The following is an 18,395-nucleotide window of genomic DNA, read 5'->3' as shown; positions in this document are numbered from 1 at the left end:
CATTTGCAATCACGTTTTGAGCTATTTTGTATGTCTGAATTGTGAGAAACTTTGGTATTTTTTATTATTTTATTGTATTTGCAGATTGTTACCCCTATGGGTGCCTTGTTGTGAGTCTGTTATATAGAAATATAATGTATATAATTGTCTTTGGTGCCTATTTCACAATGTCAGGACACGTGTATGGTGTCAGCAATGAAGAGGCAACTACGCTATTAAAATGGATTACTGTCGCTTGCAGTACGCGCTTGTGATTACCACTCTGCGCAGCAAAAGTTTCTTATGATAAATATACATAGAATTTATTTATTCAGAGGGTACAGAGACTGTTTTAGGCCAGATCTGCCAATGTGCGGCTCCCCAGGTGTTGTGACATTACAAGGTCTAGCATACATAGGTTTAATAATAAACACTCTGTACTGCGCGCAGTACAAAGAGGCTATAACAAGTGGTCCTTGTTTGTTTTGCTGGAGGGAAGACCAGGGCTGCGGGGCGGAGATCTACTTCGGGAATTGGCTCCAACAATGGAGTTCGGGCAAATAGATTTTTTTTTTTTTTATTAAACCTTAGTTTCTATTTACTTATCTATTTCCAGCCGTTCACTTCTTGTTCTCTCATGTCTGCTAAGAAATCCTTCAAAGCAGGTCATCATTACCATTCAGATATGTTGTATGTTGGTTCCCACTGATAGGTTATCTCCATTATGTGCATATACTTCACTACATTCTCTTATAATTATAGTAGTAGGTTTATATATATTATAATTATTTGGTAGGTTTCAGGATTCCAGCAAATCTGGATACTCAGGGAGCTGTTAATTCATATCTTAAATATTACCAGTATTTACATGCTCTAAGTGGTCATTTGTATTTGGCCTTGGTTTATTATATTTTATTGTGTGTGTATAATATATGTGTGTGCACGAGTTGTGTCGATGTTTGGACAGTAAGGTAGTCTCTGATGCATAACCCAAAGCATATTAAAAACAGTCATGTCGGTCTTTTAAAGAGGACACTAATAATATAAATTCCCAGATGCCTATAACAGAATTAACACCGTACAGAAATAAAATGATCACTCCTCAAGGCAATGATGGGAGACTGACCCCTTGTTGTACAAATGCTCCACCCCTTACACTATTCTGTGACTGGTACCTGCAGATGTAGAGAGTACATCTCCACCTCTTTATGATCTTTCAGTCCTCTTTCCTGCAGTAGGCTGTGGAGGAGTCTGGTGGGATGCCGGAATACGCTCAGGTTGTATGTTATATTGAAGGGAGATGATTCGGAAATATAAGTGGACAGAAGCTTGACACGGACTTGGAGCCCTTGGACCCAGGCCAATGGAGAGACAGGGAAAGACAATGAGTAGACATTCCAAGACGTTGGCACATAACCCTCAGATAGCGTCTTCCTTATCTCCTGACACCTCCAACAATGGCAGGGAGATCCTATATCTTTTAACTCTTGAATGGCCTGCTTGATCAGCCCACACAATAGATCCCACTCTTCTAGTAGGAAACTTAGCGAGGGTTGATGCTTCTTCAATGTTGGTAATTTTTGGGAGTGTCCATCCATTACATCTTGTGTTCTTGTTGATCTCTTAGGCTTTTTGGTGGCATCTGCTCCTTTCTGTCTCTCAACAGTTGTGGCCTTTTGCTCTTCTACATTCTGACTTGTGTCCTCTTTAAGACAATCCGTAGTAAGAATATCACGTCTTTCTGGCTGGGCCAGATGTTGATCTTCCTGCAGGCCATCTTTGATTTCTAAGTCCCTCTGCTGTGTTACATTTCTCAGCTCCACCAAGAGGGCCAAACACTGGCTCAATGTGTTTTCACTTATTCCTATCCCTGGACTAGAAGAAGAACTTCTCTTCTGGAAATCTTCATAATCTGGTGTGGCACATTGTAGATATTCATTCTGGTCCCCTTGACTAGAGAATCTGAAATTAACTTCTTTATTGATCTCTGAGGTCCAAATGTCTTGAGTAAGGAGCAGGTTGGACAGAATTTTCTGACCATAAACCTCAATGGTTGTGTTCTGTAGACCTTCACTCAAACCTAGAGCTGCTGGATCCCGAATAGACGATATTTTCTGCAAGGCCCACTGAACACTGTCCATCCAGGAACCTAAGACACCAAGAGAGAACATGTAAATCTAGACACGACTGTGTTCTTATGGAGCATTTCATGATTTACCACCTTATGTGATGATTTGTAGACACATTGTAAGATTAATGGACGTATGAGCATGTTCTAAACACATTATGGTGCAGACTACCCTGGAACTAGAACTATGGTCTGCAGGGAGGCTCACTGTGGCTAAGCAGCTCACTTATAGAAAAGCTTTGGTACCCAGATGGGTCCCACAAACACACTCTGGCACACTAGCCCTTCTGGTAAATGCCAGATTGCTAGTCTAGGCCTGGATGGTTTCTTCAATGGTAAAGCTTCCAAATCTGAGAAGTTCTGAGCAGTGTTTGCCGGGTAGGACGACTCTTAACCGTCTACATGTCCTGAACAGGTAAATGTGGTGAATTGTAACATACCGGTTGGGCTGCACACTACCAAAGATGACAGCAAGTTTGAGAGTCCTCGGCTTCCCTGGGGACGTGGGGAGTCTTGTAGACACTGCTGAACAACTGCTGTAACACTTTGGGCATCGCCGTCTTCCAAAATGTGACCTCCATATATAACAACACCTACAAGGAAATATTGTGAGATGGGGAGTTCATACTGATAGAATCAATTCTGCAAAGAACAAGACAAAGTAATTGTATAACAGTAATCGGTGGAAGTGGTGGATCCTGATAGCAGCAGCTGCAGAGATTAGAACTCTTCCCAAGTCTATAACACATGGTTAAAATCAAGAAATAAATAATGAAAGGAACAGTTCATTGTGAATGTGTCTACTTGGCATAAGCTGTATTTTAGTTGGGGTCTGAGTGTCAGACTTGCCTAGGAGAAGTGTTATCATAGTACCAGATAATTATTACTGATTGCATTACACATTCACACCTGTCAGGACTCCGATCCAGATGAGAGAAACAAATGATCAGAAAAGTAAACTATCAAACATGAGACGTGCTGTGGATAATTTAATTACCTGTAAGATATAACAGACCCTCCTCCCAGTCATGAGACACTGACATCACCCTCTCCAGGGCGTGCAGGGCGAGTGCCAGATCCTCGTCACTCCTGTTATAGAGAAGGTAACATCCTGTCAGTGTCCCCTAAATCCAGTAACATTACTCCCTTCCTGTCAGTGTCCCTTCAATCCAGTAACATTACTCCCTTCCTGTCAGTTCCCCTAAATCCAGCAACATTACTCCCATCCTGTCAGTGTCCCCTAAATCCAGCAACGTTACTCCCTTCTTGTCAGTGTCCTAAATCCAGTAACATTACTCCTTTCCTGTCGGTGTCCCCTAAATCCAGTAACATTACTCCCTTCCTGTCAGTTCCCCTAAATCCAGTAACATTGCTCCCTTCCTGTCAGTGTCCCCTAAATCCAGTAACATTACTCCCTTCCTGTCAGTTCCCCTAAATCCAGTTACTTTACTCCCTTTCTATCTGTGTTCCCTAAATCCAGTGTTAAAGGAGTGAGCTGAGCTGAGGCTCATGGATAAGAAGTACCCAGTAGTATTTTGGATGTTCTGTATCAGGGTAGACCTCACTCATTCCGTCTTCAGGAAAAAAGGGTGGTTGGGATCTGTAGGATCCGCTATACATGAACTCACCAGGAGTAAGTACTTTCTTGTATGTAACCGCTGTATTCCTGTCTGAGGAGCAGGATACTATGCAGGATCAGTAACTTCAACGAGAGTGTGTTCTGCAACTTCGTTCCCACTTTCTCCGCAGCCTCCAGGCAGCTCTGCAGCAGAACATTGCGGACGTTGGAGCGGAGCATGCAGGGTGCAGGCCGAGATGTTCGTCTCACACAAACTGCAAGAGAGAGGGGCACCGGCTCAGAGGTCATTCCAGAGGGTGAAAAGAATATTTCAGTGAGCATTACTGTAGGATATAGAGGATGTGGGATACAGAGCATGTGGGAAGATGTGGAATATGGGGGATGGACGAAACAGAGAATGAGAGGACACAAAGGATGAACCAGCTGTCTGACACTTCCAAAACAATCATGTTGATCCCTTATCTGACATGAGGATAAACCTGGATCAAGAATAAACCTGGATCAAGCATCTCACTGTTACATTTACTTCAGTGGTAGCCAGAGCAGGTTGGTGTGGGTGGGGAATGGGTCTCGATTCTCTGTCACCCGGGCACCACTAACTCTGGGCTGGGAAATTTTATCATTAAATCTCTCACAAAAAACAGACTTAGTCACCTGGGACTAGTGACAACTCCAAAAGCCAGATTATAGTGAGATAGACCCCTTGAGGCTTCCTAGTCTCAGAGCTCTGACTCGGCCGCTATCAAGAGAGCCCCTGGCATTGTTGCCCTCCAAACAACTTTCTAGGAATCAGAATGCTACAGCCAACACTCTGCCGGGCTCTAACTCCAGCCATCATACGATCCATGCCCACAACTGCTGCGAGGGTATCCGGCATTGTCTGCACTCGGGAATAGAAAGCAGCCCCTCATACCGCTGGGAATCCCATACCACCATTAGACCACCAGTGTAATAGTATTTTATTTCTACAATATAAATGTAGGTCACAATCTTCTCCCCATGATAAAAGGTCAGCCCTATGGCAAAAAAGCTTGCCTGAAAAGATCCTGGAATCTCCCCCGATGCCAACTCTGGTCTGGAGAATCCACCCTGGAACACCTCAGTAAGGCGCCAGTCTTGCCCTAAAGCTCACAGGCTAAAAGGTGCTCGGAATCCCTGTCATCTATAGGAAGATATGCTGCAATATAATGTGATTTTTAGATTTTTCCAGTACAGGACACAACACTAGTTCTCTTGTGAAAAAGTGCAAAGTACACCCCCTTCCTGGAAATCCTGCCTCAATATATTTTTGCATAGTGCTGTGGTATTTGTAGTACCTGGGACTGTGTCAAATGTCTCCTCTTGAACTATTATATAGAGATGAAATTCTGGATTCACCGTTGCAGGGTCTAAGACAAATAGAAGGGGAGTGAAAGTCAGAAGAACATGTACTCTATGACACCATCATACATACCTCTCACTGCATCTCTTCCTACACACTCATCTTATCCTACACACCACATCTCATCCTACACCGCATCTCATCCTACACCGCATCTCTTCCTAGACACTCATCTCATCCTACACACCGCATCTCTTCCTACACACTCATCTCATCCTACACACTCATCTCATCCTACACCGCATCTCATCCTACACTGCATCTCTTCCTAGACACTCATCTCATCCTACACACCGCATCTCTTCCTACACACCGCATCTCATCCTACACACTCATCTCATCCTACACACTCATCTCATCCTACACACTCATCTCATCCTACACCGCATCTCACCCTACACACCATGAGCCTGATTCATTAAGGAACTTAAATTAAGAAGTTTCTTATTTCAGTCTCCTGGACAAAACCATGTTACAATGCAAGGGGTGAAAATTAGTTTTCTGTTTTGCACATAAGTTAAATACTGACTGTTTTTTCATGTAGCACACAAATACTTGATAGCTTATTTGTACACTGACATTTAAAGTTGATATTTGTGTGCTACATGAAAAAACAGGCAGTATTTAACTTATGTGCAAAACAGAAAACTCATTTTCACCCCTTGCATTGTAACATGGTTTTGTCCAGGAGACTTAAATAAGAAACTTCTTAATTTAAGTTCCTTAATGAATCAGGCCCTACATCTCATACACATTGCAAATTCTCTACATCTCATCCTGCATACCACACACTGCACCTCAACATGCACGCTACATAACTACTGAATCTCAGCACATATACCACACAGTGCATACTCACTGAATCTCATCCACACTTTGTATACACACTTCATCCAATCCCAACACGCTGTATGGCTAATGGAATACTGTGAGTGTCTAGTATTTGAATAGTTTTTTAAAAAAAAACATTAGTTTAAGAATTCCCAATAGATCATATGCACCGTTCATAAGGTCAGAGCTTTACATTGACATTATGAACTTAATTCATCAGGATTATCTCATTGGTTTAATTATCTCAGGGAAGCACCAATCTCGTACCTACTCCATTCTTCAGCACATCAGCCAGCTTTGGGTGCCAGTTCAACAGAAGCCAATATCCCTCTTGCTGGCTTGTGACCAATGTGTCTCTTACGTCTGTCTCAGAGATGGACTCTTTCCAAGTAATGACCTTCACCTGAAAAGGATAGACATATAGGGAAACACGTAGGCACATTCAGAGATGGATAGTAGACCTTGTGTTTTATCATTTACCTCCTTGCTCTTCTTCCGAGCCATGTGTAGAACATGATACATGGGATAATAAGCTGGTGGAGATTGTCCTGCTTGTGGAAGCAGGAACAGGACAGGTGAATGTAAAGTCATAATATCTGCCTCTTCCTTCCACCTGTCTGTAGGTTCTGGCCCCAAAATGCATGAGGTGAAGTGAGTTAGCACCAGGCCTAGTTGCTGAGGCTTCAGGATACGCCACAAGATGGCTGTCTGGAAGAGCGTTAGATTAGAAAAGTTAGAGCAGGGCACAGGTCCAATCACGGTGGAGCGGAGACTGAAGTATTCCTGCCACTGCCTGGCCTGTCCACTCAGGGAGGACCGGATACCACGGAAGGCAGACAGCTTCTCTAACCGTCCCAGTTCTTCCCAGGCTTGGCAGCCCACCCACTGAGGTCTTTGAATGCAGGAGGATGAAGTATCTTGAACTGATTTATGTAAAAGTCCCAAGAACGAAAACCACTCCAAAGCAGGAGACTGTCCGACTGCCATCAGCACCCGTAGAATCTGGCGATGCTCTTCTGTAAGACTTGGGAGCACATGACTTAGGATTGCGCGGCTCAGGACCTTTTCCACTTGAAGGCCCATCTCTGTATGAGTGTGCAGAGCACGGCGAGCCCAGTCTAAGATGGATCCTGCAGGAAAGTGATATTGTGGAGATAGTCTGGACACTTCTTGCAGTCTGGAGTACAGAAAGAGACACTGTTGAGCTGCAGATACATATGGGGCCATGTTTTCCAGAGTCCTCTGCTGCAAGATCTCCACATTACACAAGGATTCCTCCAGGAAATGCAGCGTCTCCTCATATAAAGACATTCTGTTTAGGAAGTCATTGTTCTGAAGTAGGGGACTTGTGTCCGAGGAGATATAATCCAGTAATGTGTCCTGTTATGTAGGAAAGCGCTATGTTATGTACTAAACTTTTATCTGGTTTTTTAGTGCTACATAAACTGCATATAATGGATAAAAAAATAACAATCACACACAATTTAAAATCAAACGTCAGGGCCGGTGTTTCTCCTTAGGAGTGTATGGCCACCACAAGAACCTGGCAGAGATTTGTATGCATTATCTGTAACAGCGTCTAGGTAGAAAAATCTCTGGAGGCGCTCTGTGCAAAAATGATAACATCACATCCACAGTCCAACCTCCAGCAACACCTGTAATTAAACTACACTTCTCAGTTTTAATACTAAAATATTGCTAGCTTCTGGCTCATTTCTGGCTTCAATTATTCAGAGAGAGGGATATGGGGTCTGTACCTATTACATGTGTCACTATCCCTGGGAAAAGTGCAGCTACAATGTACAACAGGAAGGCACATATCGCGTCCCTTTAGCATAGAATCTCCACTAGCTCTGAGCTTGAACAAATATCAAGCTTCATTTGCGGAGTGGAAATGGCGGTGTGCCCCTTCACACACAGCATGGAATGCCCCCTGCACCATTTAACCTCACTTCAATATTGCATTATACTAATTCTCAATTGTGCACTGTCCTAATTAAATTCTCCTTTCTGCACCGCTCCAAAAAAAATTGGTGCACCAGAAATGGCCTCACTCCGCACTCTGTAACCACAGATGCTTTTGCAGAAATATAGGAGCACTTGCACAGACCGAGGAGCACATCAGCATGAAGGATTCTGCACTTGCCCTTTGTCACACTATTGATCTGTGCCTACTAGGTATCAGAGGTACCTCATCTCATATTCCTGTACCAGCTTCTACCTTCTACTAATGACCTGTGCCTCCTAGGTATCAAATGTATCTCAGCTCATGTTCATGTATCAACTTCTACCTTCTACTATTGATCTGTGCCTTCTAGATATCAGGAGGCATCTCAGCTCATGTTCCTGTGCTAACTTCTACCTTCTATTACTGATCTGAGCCTCCTAGGTATCAGAGGTACCTTATCTCATGTTCCTGTGCTGACTTCTACCTTCTATTACTGATCTGTGCCTCCTAGGTATCAGGAGGTATCTCAGCTCATGTTCCTGTACCAACTTCTATCTTCTACCACTGATCTGTGCCTCCTAGGTATCAGAACGTATCTCAGCTCATGTTCCTGTGCTGACTTCTACCTTCTATTACTGATCTGTGCCTCCTAGGTATCAGGAGGTATCTCAGCTCATGTTCCTGTACCAACTTCTACCTTCTACCACTGATCTGTGCCTCCTAGGTATCAGAACATATCTCAGCTCATGTTCCTGTACCAACTTCTACCTTCTACCACTGATCTGTGCCTCCTAGGTATCAGAACGTATCTCAGCTCATGTTCCTCTGCTGACTTCTACCTTCTACTACTGATCTGTGCCTCCTAGGTATCAGAGGTACCTCAGCTCATGTTCCTGTGCTGACTTCTACCTTCTACTACTGATCGGTGCCTCCTAGATATCAAGAGGTACCTCAGCTCATGTTCCTGTACCAACTTCTACCTTTTACCACTGATCTGTGCCTCCTAGGTATCAGGAGGTATCACAGCTCATGTTCCTGTGCTGACTTCTACCTTCTACTACTGATCTGTGCCTCCAAAGTTTCAGGAGGTATCTCAGCTATAGAAGAGACTCTTATCTTCTGATCCTGTGTATGTATTACAAAGTGCTTCTTGATCGCGTTTATTTTACATCCCTCACCTGAGCTCTCTGTATATCCTCCTTCAGTTGTAGAGTGCTCCCACACATTCTCCTCCTCTCTTCCTGCAATCGTCGATCCTTAAATACCAGAATCTCCTGAACCAGCTCTTCTTCCAGCCCAGCAGGACCAAGGCTCGCATCCATTACATTTACATATTTTAAGACAGACGGCCCAACTTCTGAAACATTTGTTAATTCAGGGTCACAAGCTGGTTACACTGTACATTGTTCCTTCTGCATAGCAGGTTACTTACCTTCTACAAAAGCGCTTAGTGACAGGTGAGTGCTGAAGTACAAGTGGAAGGACATAGACCTGTCATTCTCCTGTGTTAAAGTGACATCTCCATGGTGTGATGGCCTCTGGCTCTGTGAGGACTTTGTTAGATCAAACTGGGAATGCAGTGAATGTATAATATTCATGCAAGATAAATTCTTTTCCACATTTGTAATAAGAACCCATGCACCTAGAAATACAGATAGAAATTGGGAAAAATACATGTTAGATAGGTAAGTCCCTCTTAAGCACGTCCGAAACATAGTGAACAAGAGCACTAAAGGACAAAAAATGGGTTTGAAGTTAAAGTAATATCGTTTATTACACAGGTAATCTTATGTTCACTATGAACAAGCAAACCAATGGGAAGTGGATACTACATCTCTCCTCCTTTCAAAATATGAGTTTTTTGACTATTTGGGAGATCATAGGTCTGAGAAGCTATTTTAGGGCCACTCATAGGAATCGTAATGATCTCCTTTACTGATTGCCTAGGGCAAATGCCTTCTTTAGCCCCTTAATTAAAAAGATTTGGGAAATAACCCTGGTCACCATAAACGAAAACTCCAAAGTGTCTAAAAGACCACTATACAAAAAATAATGTACCCTTCACTGAATAACCTCTGAAACAGGTCAAGGTTGTGGATTGTCATGCCTCATGGCCAGAAACAAAACCCACATGGTCTATATGTATGGAATGGGGCAAGTTAAGGATCATTGTCTTCCTTATGTACCAGTATAATGAAGGTAAAGGGTCTAAGATAATCTGTTCAGCTGTCAAGTTTATAGAGCAGCACGGTGGCTTAGTGGTTAGCACTTCTGCCTTACAGCACTGGGGTCATGAGTTCAATTCCCGACCATGGTCTTATCTGTGTGGCGTTTGTATGTTCGCCCCGTGTTTGTGTGGGTTTCCTCCGGGTGCTCCGGTTTCCTCCCACACTCCAGAAAATATACTGGTAGATTAATTGGCTGCTAACAAAATTAACCCTAGTTTGTGTGTGTGTTAGGGAATTTAGACTGTAAGCCCCAATGGGGCAGGGAGTAATGTGAGTGAGTTCTCTGTACAGCGCTGCTGAATTAGTGGCACTATATAAATAAGTGATGATGATGATGATGATAGAGGGCATTGAAGGTTGTTTATAAAATAAGGCTCATTTATGTACATATAAAAGCCTTGTTTTCGTGTCATGTGCTTAATCTGGCGCAAATTTGCACTGGCTGATGGAAGTAGTTATGATTTATGCTAAAATGCTGATTAAGCATGAGTGCTTCTATTTTTTGCAATGAAGCGGAACATTTCACATGATTACCCCCGCCTACACAGGTTAAGGTTATGTTTAACACCTTAATTAATATAGTAAGCGCGCTTATGCAAGTTGGATAGGAAAAAGCATATCAATGAGTCACAGAGTCACGCGTTTCGGATTACTCCTTCTACAGGCAACACAGACGCGTTTCGGTTTATTGCTTCTACAGGTAATTTGGAGGCACTTTATCTTACAAGATGTGGAATAAATTGCATTTCTACCTAGTTATAAAGCCCGCAGCTCGCTCTCTTAGAAGACCCATGTCTCTCTCACCTTCTCTAGCTGCAGCTGACAGGCTCTGACTGAATGCCATCTCAGATGCATCAATCACATGCAGCTCCTGGTGGACCTTCAATGCTCTCTGCTGGGCACTATCTCGCTGGGTTTCAATATTGTGCATCTCAGAAAGACCGGTGGGTGCTACTGTTCCTGTAGAGAGGGATGGAGGAAATTAAACCTGTCATCTCTCTACACACAAACACGTTATTGCTGAGGAGTTTCCACTCACCTCTCTCCAGCAGAGCCCACAGCATCTTCTCTGCCATGAGGTCAGGGTCCAGGATCAGGGTCGGTCTGTATAATGAATAGTGGCCGCTGGCTCGGAATAGAGCAGCGCGAGTCTGAGCCTCTGTATTCACTGGAAGACTTTGCCTATGCCACTCCATCCGCTCTGCATGAGTGATAAGGATCTCCAGCAAATGCCCTGGTCCATTCCAGTCTCTGCTGGGAGACTCTACAGCTTCTCTTACATCATCTGTATCCAGAGAAACCTCAGCCCCTTGGCATAGAGATTGCCACTTATCCAACAATACCATACAACGAGACCATGGAAGGCAGCCAAGGTAGGTAATGGAGGCAGATATTAGCAGCGCGTCAGTATGGACAGACAGGAGACGCTGGTGTAGAGTCTAGAAGGCAACATTAAGGGGATTTCTGAGAAACAAGACCAAGGGGCCTCTTTATCAAAAACATTTTTCATTGAAATCCGCATATTAAAGTATCCTCTTAATTTCTAACTAGGGCATCGCAGCAGATATCAGATATATATCCTGACAGACTTGCAATCCCACGAAAGGTTGCACAGAATGAACAGTGACAATTTCCAAGAGCAGAATGTGCTTCTATATATAACAGGTAGATAAGTAGATGTGCCGTAAATGGGGACTCATTATTTTCTGTTCAGAAATGACCCCAACTGAGCTTCGCTTTCCATTTACCTTCAGAGCTGCATTCCAGATAGATGCATGTGGCTTTCCCATGTTCTCATACTCCTGCGCCACCTTCTGTCTGCTCTGCACTTCATGAAGCTGCCGGCCTACATCCTCCTCCTTACTGCTGGCTTTCTGAAGGTTGTGGGAGCTTTGGTCTCTGAGCACCTTCAGATTCTCCTTCTGCAGCTGCTGTTTAGAAATCTTCTCAGCCACTTGCAGATATTGTGCCTCCACCTTGGACAGCAGACACTTACCCTTATCCAGATTTCGGAGAATGCGGCAATAGTGCCGAAGACCACAAAGCCACTCACAGAGCGAAGCTACTGCTGAGCTCACCAGCCTCAATGAGTGAGCATTAAATTCAGGTCCTCTGACTGCTTTGGTCAGAGAGGTGAAAACACTGTTCGACATGGTGTGTCCATCATAGAACTGTAAGTCCTGGAGAGAAAGCAAAAGTCACTACGCCTTCCGAGACCTTCAAACATCTCCTGTGTCTACCCGAAACATATAGACAGTCACTATATCTTCTGAGACTTTCAAACAACTCCTGTGTCTATCTAACACACACAGACAGTCACTACATCTCCCGAGACCTTCCGACATATCCTGTGTCTACCTGAGACATCCAGACAGTCACTACATCTCCTGAGACCTTCAAACATCTCCTGTGTCTACCTGAGATATATAGAGAGTCACTACATCTTCTGAGACCTTTATACAACTATTGTGTCTACCTGAGACATCCAGACAGTCACTACATCTCCTGAGACCTTCAAACATCCTGTGTGTCTACCTGAGATATACAAACAGTCACTACATCTTCTGAGACCTTTATACAACTATTATGTCTACTTGAGACATATAGACAGTCACTACATCTCCTTAGACCTTCAAACATCTCCTGTCTCTACCTGAGATATATAGACAGTCACTACATCTCCTGAGACCATCAAACATCTCCTGTGTCTACCTGAGACATATAGACAGTCACTACATCTTCTGAGACCTTTATACAACTATTGTGCCTACCTGAGACATATAGACAGTCACTACATCTCCCGAGACCTTCAAACATATCCTGTGTCTACCTGAGACATACAGACAGTCATTACATCTCATGAGACCATCAAACATCTCCTGTGTCTACCTGAGATATACAGACAGTCACTACATCTTCTGAGACCTTTAAACAACTATTATGTCTACTTGAGACATATAGACAGTCACTACATCTCCTTAGACCTTCAAACATCTCCTGTGTCTACCTGAGATATACAGACAGTCACTACATCTCCTGAGACCTTCAAACATCTTCTGTGTCTACCTGAGATATACAGACAGTCACTACATCTTCTGAGACCTTTATACAACTATTATGTCTACTTGAGACATATAGACAGTCACTACATCTCCTGAGACCTTCAAACATCTCCTGTGTCTACCTGAGATATATAGACAGTCACTACATCTTCTGAGACCTTTATACAACTATAGTGCCTACCTGAGACATATAGACAGTCATTACATCTCCCGAGACCTTTAAACATATCCTGTGTCTACCTGAGACATACAGACAGTCACTACATCTCCTGAGACCTTCAAACATCCTCTGTGTCTACCTGAGATATACAAACAGTCACTACGTCTTCTGAGACCTTTATACAACTATTATGTCTACTTGAGACATATAGACAGTCACTACATCTCCTGAGACCTTCAAAAATCTCCTGTGTCTACCTGAGATATATAGACAGTCACTACATCTCCTGAGACCATCAAACAACTCCTGTGTCTATCTAACATATATAGACAGTCGCTACATCTCCCGAGATCTTCAGACATATCCTGTGTTTACCTGAGACATACAGACAGCCCCTACATCCCCTGAAACCTTTTTACAACTATTGTGTCTACCTGAGTCATACAGACAGTCACATACAACTCCCAAGACCTACAGGCACTCCATTGTCTATCTGAGACATACATACAGACAGTCACTTACAACTTCCCAAGACCTTCAGACAGCTTGTTTCCAAATGAGACATAGACAGACTCCCCAATACTTTCAGACTGCTCCTGTTTCTACCTGAGATATAAAGACAGTCACTACAGTTCAAGAGACATCTTCTATTTCAAATTGAGACAGACAGTCACTATGTCTCCTGAAATACTCAGACATGTCTGAGACATACAGACAGTCACTTTGTCTCCCAGAGATCCTCAGACAGTTCCTGTTTTTACCCCTGAGACATATAAACAGTCACTATGTTTATACACTGACTCTCTGTCTCCCCACCAGGGTCAGTTGCTACTTCTATCTCATAAATCATTCTGACGGATGAACCTGATAGAAATTCTCTTGTCCCATCAGAAGTTTGGCATTTTCCCAGCCTGGTTCCCTGCCAAACACAGTGCAGAGAACATCAGTGACCATTATAACTGCAGGTGGGGGGGATCTGTAACTCCGGATTTCCTCAATGTCTGATAGTTTCAGCTGTTTCTGCACCTCAGCCCACTGGAGACAAGCCTGGGATGGTAACAGCAGAAAGATATCACAATGAATGGAGAAGAAGAGGAGAGAGCTGAAGTTATTACAGGTAAACTTGCTAGCAGAGTAGTGAGCAGTGAGGTATAATGCAGTGATACAGTGTAGCATTAAAAAGAGCAGTGATTAAATAGCATTAGTTGATAAGACAAACACCTAAGTACACTATGTAATTTACTATGTATAGGATGGAGGACACAATGTGACACGCATGTACACCAATACATGAGCACTGCTCATTTGTACTTTTCGGTCCGGCATTTTAAGCCCTTGTATCTGCCCCCCAGAAACTACATTTTACACTTTCAGACATGTTCATTGACACGTGATGCTACACAGACTGATGCTGGGTGCTCTGAAGTTTGAAGTTGGGGTTCTGCACTGAGGTACAGTGATGTTGGGGCTCTGGATCAGGGTACATGATGTTGGGGCTATGGATCAGGGTACACTAGTATTGGGGCTCTGGATGGGGGTGCACTAAGTAGGGGCTCTGGATTGGGGTACATTATGTTGGGGATCTGGAGCTGGGTACAGTGATGATGGGGCTCTGGAGCTGGGCACACTGATATTGGGGCTCTGGACTGGGGTACATTATGTTGGGGCTCTGGAGCGGGGTACAGTGATGATGGGGCTCTGGAGCAGGGCACACTGATATTGGGGCTCTGGATGAGGGTACATTAATATTGGGGCTCTAGATTGGGGTACACTGATATTAGAGCTCTGGATTGGGGAACAAGATGTTGGGACTCTGGATGAGGGTACAGTGATATTGGGGCCTGGATCAGGTTACACTGATATTGGAGCTCTGGATGGGGGTACATGATGTTGGGGCTCTGTAACGGGGTACATGGTGTTGGGGCTCTGGATGGGGGAGCACAATGTTGGGGCCCTTGATGGGATACACACATACGTCATAGAGACTGCATCTTCTCACCTGTTCCAGACTGAGATGTCTCTGACAATGCAGGGTGTTGACCTGTCCCTTCACGTTATCTCTGACCCTCTCCAGCTCCTCACACTGCTCCCTCAGCCGATCCTCCGCTTCCCGGATCTCTTTATGTTTTTTTCTCCAACTCTCCGTTTCCTGTGAGAAAAATGTGCTGTTACATAACCGTAGTACAGAGCTGCATCGTCGTCATCATCATCATCATCATATGCATCTGTGTATTCACTTGTAGAAGCATATCTGGGGCTGTATTTCATGCACTCCCATCATACAACCTTCACTCCCCAGAGTCTGCTCTCCCATCATACAACCTTCACTGGTCGGAATCTTCACTCCGATCATACAGCCCTCACTCCCTGAAGTCTACACTCCGATCACACTGACCTCACTCCCTGGAGTCTGCGTCCCCATCATACAGCCCTCACTCCCTGGAGTCTGTGCTCCCATCATACAGCCCTCACTCCCCAGAGTCTGCTCTCCCATCATACAACCTTCACTGGTCGGAATCTACACTTCGATCCTACAGCCCTCACTCCCTGAAGTCTACACTCCGATCACACTGCCTTCACTGCCCAGAGTCTGCCCTCCCATCATGCATCCCTCACTCCCTGGAGTCTGCTCTCCCATCATACAGACCTCACTCCGCAGAGTCTGCGTCCCCATCATACAGCCCTCACTCCCCAGAGTCTGCACTCCCATCAATACAGCCCTCACTCCCTGAAGTCTGCTCTCCCATCATGCAGCCCTCACTCCCTGGAGTCTGCGCTCCCTTCATAAAGCCCTCACTCCCTGGACTCTGCGCTCCCATCATACAGCCCTCACTCCCCAGAGTCTGTGCTCCCATCATACAGCCCTCACTCCCTGGAGTCTGCGCTCCCATCATACAGCCCTCAGTCCTTGGAGTCTGCGCTCCCATCATACAGCCCTCACTCCCCAGAGTCTGCGCTCCCATCATACAGCCCTCACTCCATGGAGTCTGTGCTCCCATCATACAGCTCTCACTCCCCAGAGTCTGTGCTCCCATCATACAGCCCTCACTCCCTGGAGTCTGCGCTCCCATCATACGGCCCTCACTCCTTGGAGTCTGCGCTCCCATCATACAGCCCTCACTCTCCAGAGTCTGTGCTCCCATCATACAGCCCTCACTCCCTGGAGTCTGCGCTCCCATCATACAGCCCTCAGTCCTTGGAGTCTGCGCTCCCATCATACAGCCCTCACCCCATGGAGTCTGTGCTCCCATCATACAGCCCTCACTCCCTGGAGTCTGCGCTCCCATCATACAGCCCTCAGTCCTTGGAGTCTGCGCTCCCATCATACAGCCCTCACTCCCCAGAGTCTGCGCTCCCATCATACAGCCCTCACTCCATGGAGTCTGTGCTCCCATCATACAGCTCTCACTCCCCAGAGTCTGCTCTCCCATCATACAACCTTCACTGGTCGGAATCTACACTCCGATCATACAGCCCTCACTCCCAGAAGTCTAGACTCCGATCATACAGCCTTTACTGCCCAGAGTCTGCCCTCCCATCATACATCCCTCACTCCCTGGAGCCTGCTCTCCCATCATACATCCCTCACTCCCTGGAGCCTGCTCTCCCATCATACATCCCTCACTCCCTGGAGCCTGCTCTCCCATCATACAGACCTCACTGCGCAGAGTCTGCGCTCCCATCATACAGCCCTCACTCCCTGGACTCTGCGCTCCCATCATAAAGCCCTCACTCCTTGGAGTCTGCGCTCCCATCATACAGCCCTCACTCCCCAGAGTCTGCCCTCCCATCATGCATCCCTCACTCCCTGGAGTCTGCTCTCCCATCATACAGACCTCACTCCGCAGAGTCTGCGTCCCCATCATACAGCCCTCACTCCCCAGAGTCTGCACTCCCATCAATACAGCCCTCACTCCCTGAAGTCTGCTCTCCCATCATGCAGCCCTCACTCCCTGGAGTCTGCGCTCCCTTCATAAAGCCCTCACTCCCTGGACTCTGCGCTCCCATCATACAGCCCTCACTCCCCAGAGTCTGTGCTCCCATCATACAGCCCTCACTCCCTGGAGTCTGCGCTCCCATCATACAGCCCTCAGTCCTTGGAGTCTGCGCTCCCATCATACAGCCCTCACTCCCCAGAGTCTGCGCTCCCATCATACAGCCCTCACTCCATGGAGTCTGTGCTCCCATCATACAGCTCTCACTCCCCAGAGTCTGTGCTCCCATCATACAGCCCTCACTCCCTGGAGTCTGCGCTCCCATCATACGGCCCTCACTCCTTGGAGTCTGCGCTCCCATCATACAGCCCTCACTCTCCAGAGTCTGTGCTCCCATCATACAGCCCTCACTCCCTGGAGTCTGCGCTCCCATCATACAGCCCTCAGTCCTTGGAGTCTGCGCTCCCATCATACAGCCCTCACTCCATGGAGTCTGTGCTCCCATCATACAGCCCTCACTCCCTGGAGTCTGTGCTCCCATCATACAGCCCTCACTCCCTGGAGTCTGCGCTCCCATCATACATCCCTCACTCCCTGGAGCCTGCTCTCCCATCATACATCCCTCACTCCCTGGAGCCTGCTCTCCCATCATACAGCCCTCACTCCCTGAAGTCTGCTCTCCCATCATGCAGCCCTCACTCCCTGGACTCTGCGCTCCCATCATACAGCCCTCACTCCCCAGAGTCTGCTCTCCCATCATGCATCCCTCACTCCCTGGAGTCTGCTCTCCCATCATACAGACCTCACTCCGCAGAGTCTGCGTCCCCATCATACAGCCCTCACTCCCTGGAGTCTGTGCTCCCATCATACAGCTCTCACTCCCCAGAGTCTGCCCTCCCATCATACATCCCTCACTCCCTGGAGCCTGCTCTCCCATCATACATCCCTCACTCCCTGGAGCCTGCTCTCCCATCATACATCCCTCACTCCCTGGAGCCTGCTCTCCCATCATACAGACCTCACTGCGCAGAGTCTGCGCTCCCATCATACATCCCTCACTCCCTGAAGTCTGCTCTCCCATCATACAGCCCTCACTCCCTGGACTCTGCGCTCCCATCATAAAGCCCTCACTCCTTGGAGTCTGCGCTCCCATCATACAGCCCT

At 45.9% G+C, this 18,395-nt stretch overlaps 1 protein-coding gene across 1 annotated transcript in view; it reads right to left on the bottom strand.

Moving 5' to 3' along the window:
• Positions 1-18,395, bottom strand: part of DNHD1 (dynein heavy chain domain 1) — a 74,236-nt gene that overhangs the window by 589 nt on the left and 55,252 nt on the right. Inside the window, exons 28-41 of the mRNA XM_075197629.1 lie at positions 15,296-15,445; positions 14,161-14,343; positions 11,823-12,254; positions 11,114-11,513; positions 10,879-11,034; positions 9,279-9,488; positions 9,025-9,203; positions 6,379-7,278; positions 6,166-6,301; positions 5,003-5,074; positions 3,736-3,940; positions 3,105-3,196; positions 2,548-2,700; positions 1,155-2,128 (exon numbers count right to left, since the gene is read on the bottom strand). Of these exons, the coding sequence (XP_075053730.1) occupies positions 1,155-2,128; positions 2,548-2,700; positions 3,105-3,196; positions 3,736-3,940; positions 5,003-5,074; positions 6,166-6,301; positions 6,379-7,278; positions 9,025-9,203; positions 9,279-9,488; positions 10,879-11,034; positions 11,114-11,513; positions 11,823-12,254; positions 14,161-14,343; positions 15,296-15,445 (4,242 nt within the window). The remainder of the gene's footprint in view (positions 1-1,154; positions 2,129-2,547; positions 2,701-3,104; positions 3,197-3,735; positions 3,941-5,002; positions 5,075-6,165; positions 6,302-6,378; positions 7,279-9,024; positions 9,204-9,278; positions 9,489-10,878; positions 11,035-11,113; positions 11,514-11,822; positions 12,255-14,160; positions 14,344-15,295; positions 15,446-18,395) is intronic.

The sequence above is a fragment of the Mixophyes fleayi genome, chromosome 2, assembly GCF_038048845.1.
Source record: "Mixophyes fleayi isolate aMixFle1 chromosome 2, aMixFle1.hap1, whole genome shotgun sequence".
Taxonomy (NCBI): Eukaryota; Metazoa; Chordata; class Amphibia; order Anura; family Limnodynastidae; genus Mixophyes; species Mixophyes fleayi.
Note: the sequence above shows the minus strand (reverse complement) of the source record. Positions and strands in the feature narration are given on the sequence as shown.